Here is an 11,003-nt window from a genome sequence, read left to right as displayed (position 1 = left end):
TGTGAGGCTGCAGCTCCTTCCTTGGTTTCCATGATACGTCCAGTGCATACAAAACAACATAATTCCTGTGACTGGAGTGTGCCTCTCCATCAGTGCAACCAAGCCCATGATGCTGGTTGGCATCCCGCTGGGTTCTGGTCCTGCTCTTCACTCCTGGTCTTCTATCCCCCTGGGACAAAGGCAGTTTGTCACCTGAGGTGTACTGCAGGCCCAACAGAGGCTGTGACTGTCAGAGGGAGGAATTCAAGACCCTGCCTCTCCTCCTGCAGGTCACACACAGCTGGGGGCTGATCCTCAGCTCTGTCCCGGTGAATCAGCACCCTCAGCAGCGCTGATTTCTGTCCTCTGCACATCTCCCCGGGGCGGGCGGGCGGCTCAGGAGGTGGGGGGCTGCAGGGGGCAGGTGAGGCCCATCTGCTCGGCGCTCCCCGGCCCCCCGGCCCCAGGGCAGCCGCTTCTCACCCAGGGCAGCCAGCTGACACTCACAGAAGTCCACCAGTGATGCCACTTGCTCGTGCAGTGGGAGGGATTTGTATTTTTTCTGAGCCAGGCAGAAGAAAGCTTCGACAAAGGCTTGCAAGCACATCCCTGCAAGGAAAAGGTGTTGACAGCACTCGCAGCACAGCCTCCCCTAGCTCCCTGCATCCTGTAGGCAGCATATTGCCCCTTGGCTCTTGGGCAGCCAGGCCCATGGATGCACTGGGGGTGGCCACATCTTTTAAACAGCAGCCATCACAAGTGTTCACTAAGAAAAGAATCAAGAACCAAGAGACAAAGTTTTACTTGTCTGCAATGCACAGGAGCTGCCCCGCTGTTTGAGCACAGGCTGGGTACACACGGGTGGCACTCTCCTGTTTCTGCTGTGCAGACACCAGCCTGACCAGTGGCCTGGCAGCCAGAGGCAAACTGGTGCAGCAGCAACTGATAGCAAGATATTGTACAATTAAGTTGCTGTAACGTCAGCCTTGATTTCTGCTGCCTCATAGATTATATTGAAATCTAATCAGACCCACAGGAACATACTGAGCTTCAAGGAAAACAATCCACTGGGAGAGAAAAGCAAGTTTGTATTGGCACCTGAACTGGGTCATGCAAACTTTGTATTCTTAGACAAAAGTTCCAATGTAGAACTACAGAAACATCACATCATTCCAGGCTGTGGCACTGCAACAATAACCCCACTACCAAGTTACCACCTTATCACAGAAGTCAGTTTATTGCAAGTGTTACTTTCCTCCTGCAAAGACTGCACCAGGTATGAATCCTGAGATCTCCTTCTGAAGGTGACAAGGGCATTTCTTCAGCCATACCCAGTAACTCTACAAGAGTAGTTTTGTTTCAACTGAATTTAAAGCAGTTGAAGTGTGTAGGAAGGGGAAGTGGTGCAGTGCCAAAAATTTTCCCTGCTAGAATAAAACCCTCTGCCCCTTCACGAACAGAAGTGCCCTGCAGAAGCCACATGCTGCAGCAGAGACTCCTCAGGTGGTGTTTGATCACATCTTACTAATAACACCTTACCACAGCCAACAGAAAGAGGGGCTTCATATTAACACTAATTACTGTATTTAAAACCTTGAAGTAATACCTACTTTAATTCTTAATTAAGAAGCCAGACCACAATGGGTTTTGCAGAATGCCAGCAACAAGAACAGTTATAGCTGCTTTGTGCTTTAACTCCCTCTCCCAGTTTGAACATACACTTAAGATTATTTTAGGATGAGATATTGAAAGGTTTGGGGGGGGTTTAAGTTTATTGATGCTGCAGGAAAGGCACCTTTTCAAAAAATCACAATTACATTCTGAAGTATAATTTCTCTCAACTAGGGCTGCAGCTGGGTCGCTTACAGTCTTGGCTCTAAAGCAGCTTGCAAAGGAATTGTTGAGTTATCTGAAAGCAGCAGCTGCCAGCTCAGTAAATTATTTTATCAGTCACGGTGAGCTGCAGGCAGGGAAAGCACCTTTGGTGGCACTCACACTTCCTCCCCCATAAGTGACACTCGTGAAGCATTTAATGGAAGAAGTTAGAAGCTGCTGTTGTACAAGAGGAGCAGTAGTGACTGTGTGGTTACAGCTGGAAGTGGGCCAAACACAAAGCCAACAGAAATGGTTGGGTGTGTTGTTTTAACACCTGGAAAACATCTGGCTCATTGAGACTGTCAACAGCTCCCTAAAAGCCTAAAACTCAACTTGTCTCAACTCGGAGACACTTGATTCTTCTGCTATTTTAGTATTAAACACCAGAAGAGATGCAGGAGCACACACACTGATGGCCATGTTCAGCCTTTTCTATGTTTTGAAGCAGTTGGTGGGAAGATGCCAGCTTGCAGCTCCACGACCAGCAGCATCAGGGTGGGTTTCCTTATTCCACACCAACTTAAATAGAACCTTGACAATCCTCCTTGACAGCCAGAAGGAGAAGTGGCACAAAACCTTCCAGAATACTCCAGCTGCTGCTTCCCTGCTATAAATGGCTCAAAAAATGTTGTCAGGAGCATTTGGTTTTTTTTTTTTTTGAGATGGGAAGATTAGTGCAATTGAAATTATTCAACACTTTACAAAAGCTATGGAAAAGTTGCCAAATTTATGGACTCAATTTCATACAGAAATGTAATAGCCATTTTAGAAATTATGGTATACATTAAATGGTCTATTTAGGCCATTAATATAACAGGAAAATAATCCCTGAACTCTGCTGTTTGATAGATTACTGGTTCAGATCTAAAAAATGTGGCCAAAGCAGATGGGGAGGTAATTTACTACTGAAGGACAGGCTGGCTCTTTGACTTAGCTCCTGTATGAACAAAAAATTTACAGCAAGCAGTGATTGTAGCAAAAAAGCAAAGACTGCTGCTCATCCTTAGGCAGAGCCTGTCTGATAGCTGAGCACTGAGCAAGTTTGTGCAGAAACTAGTGCCCTTCCCTCAGCCCTCACAAAGACAAAGGCAATGAAAACTAAAAAAGGGAGTGAACTATTGTGGGGGGGGAACTCTCTGGGAAAGGAAAAGTAATACAGGTAGTTTTGTCTGTCCCCAGAGTAACCTTTCTGGGGAACACAAATCTAAAAGATTAGTTAAGCATATTTATTTCTATCTCCTGCACAGCTTTGGGTTTGGTTTGGTAGAGTCTGTAAGCTGTTCTACTATGGGCACACCTTCTTACCCTGTAAATAAGTTCAAGGTTCCACTGGGAATGGTTTTTAAATGCTTCTCTGCAAACAGCAACGAGTCTTACAAATTAAAAATTGCAAGTGTAAGAAGGGGCTTGTTCAAATAAATAAACTGAAAACTACGAGTGATCTGTTTGAGAGATAAAAGGCAACAGTCACAGAACTAAACAACATCATTCACTGCACATGTACATGCCTCAGAAGTACATGCTTTGTTCCCATTTTTTTTTTAACTGAATATCTGAGGTGTGCTTGAGCTACCCAAATTGAAATAAAACCCCAGCTCCATAGTCTTCAAAGACAAAACAATGTTACCTGATTCTTTGTGGTCCATTCCCATGCTGTTCCACCTTCTTGTGATATCGATATATAAGATATCTGCTGAAGCCATGGAAAAATTGCTGTTACTCAGTTTGCAGTTCCTGTTAAAAATAGAGAGAATAAAGAAGAAATTCTGATTACATCCAAACTCTACACTAGGAAAAATTCTGCAAGGGCAAATGAGAGAAAACCAGGAGAAAAGTTTACCCATGTCCACATCCACTGTGACACACTCAGTGTAATGACACACCCAGAGCAGGTAACACACACACCAGAGTGCAGTAAATACACAGATCTGAAACAGCACAGGGACTGAATTTTTCACATGCAGAACATCTCCTGTGTGTAGGCAAGTCCTGCTGCCTGCTCACACCTCCCAGGCACCACCTCCTCCAGCAGCAGCACTGGGCACCAGGAGTGGCCCATGTAGCCCATGAGACTGGATTTAGTTGCATGCCTCTATCTCATGGCAATCTCTAGCCACAAAAAGGCATGAGGTCAGATCACAGATGAACTGGTTTGGTTTTGTTTTGCAACAAAGCAGGGGAGGAAAAAAGCAAACAATGAATAACCAAACAATCCTTGAATATTTAAATTAACAGGCCTTGGGGGTGACACCCAGCTTTCCAGGCTGCTCTTGCTAGATCTTCTTGAGGCTGTAACAGGATGGAATGAATTGGAACAGTGCAAAACCCAGCACAAATCTGCACAGACTATCTGCATGAGGCAGGGTTTGCACAGAGAAACGCTGTTTTCTTTGCTGACTGATGCTGTTTGAACAGGGTTGGAGGAAAGCTTTCAGGCACAGAATTACTTCTTCATGCCTGAACACTGAAGAGATTTGCCCCGTGCGTCACCGAACGCTGCCCGGGCAGCAGCAGCAGCAGCTCTGGCTGCACCTCGGGCACTTGGTGATAAGCACATGTAGGAGATGTGACACTTGTGTGGTCTCAGCCTGCAGTGCAGTATTGATCAGAATATGAGAATTAGCCATCCGTCCAGGATTTCCAGATGTCTGGCAGCCTGGCTGGAACTGTGCATGTGCCAAAGAGCTGGCCAAAGTTTCCAGCCAAAAAAGGAAAAAGAAAAACAACTGAAAAAACCATCCCAAATCCCAGATAATTTAAAAAGATCTTACTCTTTAGTAGCCTAAGCAGAGCTCCCTTAAAACAGAACTATGGTCTGGCCTAGATAGTAAAAAAAAAATCATCTTAGGCAGCATCCAAGCAAGGACTCGAGCCATGTTCAGCATTTTCCTTTTAGTTATTTTGGTTTAGAATGATGGAAGTATTGAAAGGGAACAGATTTTGATCAGCTAAAATTTGAGTGGATCATCTCTGCCCCCACTTGTCCACACACACGGTCAGCCTGTGTGCCAATATATTCCTGAGGAGTGACACAACACACACCTCATGTTAAATATGTTAAAAAGTTTGATTTAACATGCATTAGGAAACTGCAAACATTATTTCATTGAGCTATGGCAATTTATTGTAATATTCTTAAAAGAAAATGCTGGCATTTATTCAGCATTCCTCTGACAAATGCCAAATTAAGGCTGGACTAAACAATAGAAAACAGAACTGGAAACAATCCTGTACTGGTCTGTGGATAGAGCAGATGCCTTCAGTCATTTTCTATATATTGTAATTTGCACGAATCAAATTATTTATATTCATTCCTGAATGCTAAATGCATCCACACAGAAACAGGATCTATATTTTAAGAGTACATCTGCTGCTGCTTATTTCTTTTGTCATTGTCAATGAAAGATGGAAAATGAGATATTTGTACCATGACTAGAACAGATACATCCACCAAAAACCATGAAAAAAAACCTCACAAATGAAAAGTATGTGAAAAAACAAGTCGAGTCCCTCGCCACTGCGAGCTGCGATGCCACAGTGCAAACCCTCAATGCCCAGGGCATCAGCAGCTGGCAGCCCCTGGCCGTGGCCCGGGGCAGAAGGCTGTGCCCACAGGCAGCCGGATCAGGTCCACAGCCAATTCCAGTTGTCACCTTCTCACAGTGGAATTCCAACGATTTACAAGGAACGTGACATGTTCCCTAGGGCTGCAGATGGTATATCCCAAAGCATCACTGATCTGCTGTGAACTAAAGACCTAGCTTCCTACAAGGCAGTTAGGTGTTTTGGGAGCTTGGAATGATAAAAATGTATTTTATACAAAAAAATATGCAATAGTTCAATGGAACTTCTGGAGAAAAGTCTCTTCAGAAGGCATCCCTGCACCTACAAGTGACAAGCGTACCACGGCTGGGGTGTTTCTGCTGCACAGCCAAGCCCAGGGACAGCGGTGCTGGCCCCAGGGTCGGGAGCTGGGAAGCTCTGAGCAGCTCCTCAGGAAACCTTCACCTCACCGACCTGATGAACGTCCGGAATGCTGTTGGCCCCAGCTTGGTGGTCCCTTTGACGCCGAGGAAGCGGATGAAGAGTGCAGCCACCCTGTCCAGCAGGCGCAGGGAGCTGAACTGCTTGGCGTACTTGGGGAACACTTGCTTGAGACACAGGGAGGGCAGCCCAGGCTCCGGGCCCCTGCCGGCTCCCTCCTCGGCTCTGCTGGCTGGGCTGGGCTCCAGCAGCTCCTCGTTGGCTTCTGACGCCTGCTCCAAGGTCTGACATCTGCAGCACACAAAATAATTGTACCTTCTGTTAACCTGGGTCTTAGAGATTCAACATGCTGTCTTCCTGAAGCATTTTTTTTAATGATAAAATATTATCGTCCTGATGTAGGTCCACTGTGATGCTGCAGAATATCCATAGTCCTTTCAAAAGGTCTTTACAGCCTCAAAAAAGGAACAGGTTTCTTCCCCATGGACAAGGAAACACTGGGCAGTAACTGCACACTGGCATTACCAGCATCAAACAAATACAGCTAGGTGGAAAACAAGATGGGTTTTATGGAATATTTCATGGGAATAGCTTAGAGATTGAAATAATCTACTGATATTTAAAATTATTTTCTAATAACAATTAGGAGCTTTTACCTTCCCTGCAAGTAAAGTACAAAAAGTACAGTCAGATGTATTTTCAAAGAAGAAACTCTAGCACAACACATTCCAAGGCAACCCAGTTCACACACATGCATACTGGCACTGCTCAGAAGACAATTTCTGGGCAATCCCATTATTTTTTTTTTCTTCAAACCCTCTGTGCATACTGTCAAAATACATTATTTCATCTTCATTGTTGTTGCCAAATTCCCTGAATAGAGCTGATCGAGATAATGATGTTCCAAAATAAATGTTACATGTTTATTCAGCATGACATATTTTTCCTTCTTTTTCTGAGCCTGACACATCTAGATAAAATAAAGACTGCTATCCTCCCAAGTTCAGAGAGTCAGGTAACTGATGGTAATTATTTGACAGCCACTAAGCATATGCAGGTTTTTATTTTCTTTCCAGTCATTTTTCTAAGTACCAATCATCAAGAATAAGTATAATTCACACTAGGCACTGACAAAATCAGTGCTTTTACTACATTGATCTTTTGTGTTCCTGAGTAGATTTAGCATCCTGCAGAAAGTTCTCTTCCAGCAGAGGATAACAATCAACATAGTTATTATTCACCATCAGCACTGTAAAATGTATTAAGACAAATCTACAGTAAATCTGCACCTTCTGACTTGGATTGCAAGAGGCAGCAGATTTCCTGAGCCCTCTTGCAGCCATCCTGTAGTCACCCACCCATAACAAATAGCCCCATGTGATTTGTAGACTCTCTTTACTAAATTTCCCTGAAAGGCATTAATCCATTGCCACCCTGTATCCCCTTTTAGTATAAAATATTTCAAAGTTATATTTTAAACTTCTAGTATGATGAAAATAAATACATGGCAACTGTAAGACAAAGGGCCTTTAGAGAAAGAATCACTAAAAAAGCCTTTTAATTAATATAAACTCAATGGCAATATCTAATTTCTGAAAGACATTTTTGGGCCAAAGTTTTCAACCATGCTTGAATCTGGGCTCTGGGCTCATTGACACCTCCAGATGTTACCTTCAGCTGGCAGCACCTGCCCAAACTGTGACCACAGCTGTGACTGCTCGGTGCAGAACCTCTCCCTGTGCTGAATGCCAGCTCCCAGGCGTTTAGATGAACGTTCAATGTTCCCAGACACTGCAACAGTCCTTTGTGACAAGCACCAGTGTCTTCTGGTGCTGAAGTACTCCCAGCATCGCTGGGTGGGACTGTCACACTGCCATTCACAGGCAGCTCTTCTCCAAAGACCATTGCTACAGAACTTTAGGCTAATGGCACTTTTGTATCCACACTTACATTCACTGACATCGAGTGTCTATAGATGTGATCACTTTTGAGATAAGAGACCAAAAAGTCTTTAGAAAATAAACACAGTTCTTAGGTAGGTACTGTTTGTGTAACCTTCCTTCTTGTTGTAGATAGCAAAGTAGAAAAAGGATGTTATTTTTGTTGGTGGTGAAGTACAGCTTAAAGTAACAGAGTATTAGTTTTGTTCTTTCTCTGTAAGACTGGATGGTGGTTTCACCACCACCACCAGGTACCCTTTGGCTTCCAAAAGGGCAAGAGTAGTACAGCCAAGAAAAAAAAAAGCATGCAGGCTTCTATTTTTAAACTTAAAATGTCTGTTCATGATTTTAAAAATTCAAATCTTCAGCCAGCTGATCTAGACCTTGACCAAATGTGAAACCTTGTACTCAACAGAGAGAGTGTTGTGCTGTTTGTAACACAACTCTCATGTTAATGACACCTGGAAGCCCCAAACCCTTTCTCACTCTAGTTTCCAGAGTGTTTTGGATTGTACATTATTCATTCATCATTAATGTTGTCAGTTAAAAAAAATAAAAAGCTTTACTTTAAAAGATGCAAGCAGAGCTGAGGAAATTCCATTAGATTTCATTTTTTACAGAAAATGCTGCAAGGACTGTTAAAGGGATCAGCATCAGAGAAATTAATCCCAGCCCCAGTGCTCTCTGTCCTGGGCCAAGGCTGGAGAGTTGTCCAGCCACTCGGTGCTACCGAGACAGAGGTCTGACTTGTGGAGCAACAGCTCCCAGCATTCTCTTCCTCCACAGATCTGCACCTCCTCCACAAACCCATACCTCTTCCCTGCTGTACTATCAGCCCTGGAACTTCTGAGGAAATACAGTAGTCATTGAAATTTGCATTCGTGGAAAAAAAATCTGTATTATGGTCAAAGAAAAAAATGTCATTGAATATAATAAAGCAGGAGCTCTAGAATACCACTTAGAACTTCCTGCCTGCCTTCCTTTCTATGGAGAAAAGCCTCCAGCTGCCTTCCAGGTCATGCATGGACACTCAAGCCCATGTCCCCATTTCAAACTTTTACTGGCATAGCTCTTAACATATTTCATATTAGAAAAGTATTTTTTAAATAAAGCCAGGGGTTTTTTTGTGTGCTATTGCATCTCTCATTTCTTTCAGCTTAAATATTTTATAGACTTTTCCTAATGTATAAATCTGAACAACAAAGCTTAATTCTAAGCTTTATTGCTAAATCTTACACTTCAACTAAGTAAAAAGAGAATATACTTCTTCATTTGCATGTACAGGTTATTGCTTTTATAGTTTAATGATTTATTTTCATTCTCCTGCTTTCTACCCCCCAGGATTTCTAAGGTTTCCTATTCTCATGCACTAGAGCTTAATTAATTTGATCATCTGAATTAAAGCGAAAGTTATACTTTGTGCTTTTAATAAAACCAAGACTTTGCAAAGCAAACCTGCACAAGAGTTTGTCCTTACCTGTAGAACTGAGTTGACACACAGATTTTCTATGCCACACGCTCACCCTAACTGGCAGCACCAACACTGCCTATATTCAGAGAATAATTCCCCCCTGCTGCTGTGGAAAGTACTTCAGGAAAAGTTTATTTGCTGCAGTTCTGTTCAACACACTTGTACACACCTAACCTCAGTGTGCTCTCAACATAACTAATTAAGAAAAATTGCCTAGCTAGGTGTATCACAGCCAGACTTGTGGTCTATAAAACCAGAACGTTACCCTGATCTGTACATTTTTGCAAGGAACCAGTGCACAACATCTTCTCTGCTCCAGATAAATTACACTTGCTCACAATGCACCGTTACATTTTCTTCTGTGTTTCGCTGCCATCTGCCATCCCCACACCATAAGGGTGAGCTGGATGATGTAACTCCCCCAGGGTCATGCCATCCAAGACTGGTGTAAGCACTGCAGTACAGCTACAAAGAGCAGAAATACAGCTCAAAGTCCAGCAACAAGGGCAAATGTAAGGGGAGAGGGAAGTTCACCTTCGTTTCTACCATCAGTTTATAGGTCGATCAGAAAATACAGTACACATTTTTGTATTGTTACCTGTCAGATTCACAGCATCACTTAACTCCTATGCATAGTTACTATCTGGTTCCTTCTTACTCCAGAAAGTAACTTCCAAGAAACCTCTTATACACTGTGTGGTTCAAGGCTTCACCTCAGCAGAGGGGTACAGCAAACAGGGCTCTCGGGCTTGGCCCTTGTCTCCCTGAACAGGTCTATGAACAAACGTAGCAGTGGAGGTGTGGGGATGGGACCAGAAACTCCAAAACATCTCCAGAAAGAGCATCTTGCACAGGCTCCCTCCATTAGCTCCTTTCCCTTGGGATTTCCAACAGGCAGAGGGAGGAGAAGAAAGCTGAGCCCTGCACTTTAAAGCTGCTCCTTAGAATTAATTGTTTTGACTGACACAGCTGAGTCAGGCTAAATGAATGAAAGGTCAAATATAAGGTAATACTTCTGTTGCCATACAGAATAAAAGCCAAGCTTAATTTACATACTAATGTCTGACCTCAATACATTAATTTCTCTAATTCTGCAGCTCACGACAGATCTCTTCTTAGAAATGATCAACTGTGGAGAAAATACTAACTGCATCTTTAAAAAAGAATTTCAATTTTAATAAAGCTTATGGAAATGACATCTAAGACTACTTATCTTTTATACATGATTACTAATTTATTAATGTTTCCTCCATCTATGTTTTATCCCTTTCATTCTGACTGGCCTTAATCTTTATGCAAATACAAGTTGCTAAGGGACAAACAAATTTGCAGCTACTAATTAAAGGCTTGAAAATTCACAGCATTTGTATACCTCTATATAAAATTTAGCTGTCAAGTTCAGAGTAAAATTAGGTAAGAATTGCAATATTAATATTTCTAAGAATGCTCACTTGATATATTTAACATTTAGGGTATTGCTAGAAGTATAAATTAAGCAATTTTGGTATCTGCCGACAACTGCTTACCTAATAAAAGAAAATATTATGTTCAGGATTCTGAAGCTGTAATTATTCCCTCAGCTGAGCCTCTATTCTCAAAGCAAGGAGTATGTTAACATAGTTAAAAGCAGAGAATATTTTGCATGACAAATCTATCTATCCACCCCTTTATCACCCCAGTACACGGGCCTCCCAAGAAACAGATAACACTTGTTCCTGGGGTGTGTAGGTATGAACCATGTTCATGTGCTCACT

At 42.7% G+C, this 11,003-nt stretch overlaps 1 protein-coding gene across 1 annotated transcript in view; it reads right to left on the bottom strand.

Annotated features, from left to right (window-relative positions):
- Positions 1–322: 322 nt before the first annotated feature.
- TTLL11 (tubulin tyrosine ligase-like family, member 11) overlaps positions 323–11,003 on the bottom strand; it is a gene marked incomplete at its 5' end in the record, with an annotated part of 35,620 nt that continues 24,939 nt past the window's right edge. The window contains 3 exons of the mRNA XM_008937083.1: positions 323–588; positions 3,482–3,588; positions 5,872–6,129. Coding sequence (XP_008935331.1) covers positions 323–588; positions 3,482–3,588; positions 5,872–6,129 — 631 coding nt within the window. The remainder of the gene's footprint in view (positions 589–3,481; positions 3,589–5,871; positions 6,130–11,003) is intronic.

The sequence above is a fragment of the Merops nubicus genome, unplaced genomic scaffold (assembly GCF_000691845.1).
Source record: "Merops nubicus isolate BGI_N331 unplaced genomic scaffold, ASM69184v1 scaffold20943, whole genome shotgun sequence".
NCBI lineage: Eukaryota > Metazoa > Chordata > Aves > Coraciiformes > Meropidae > Merops > Merops nubicus.
The sequence above is the reverse complement of the archived record's forward strand: the minus strand, read 5'-3'. Positions and strand labels throughout refer to the sequence as shown.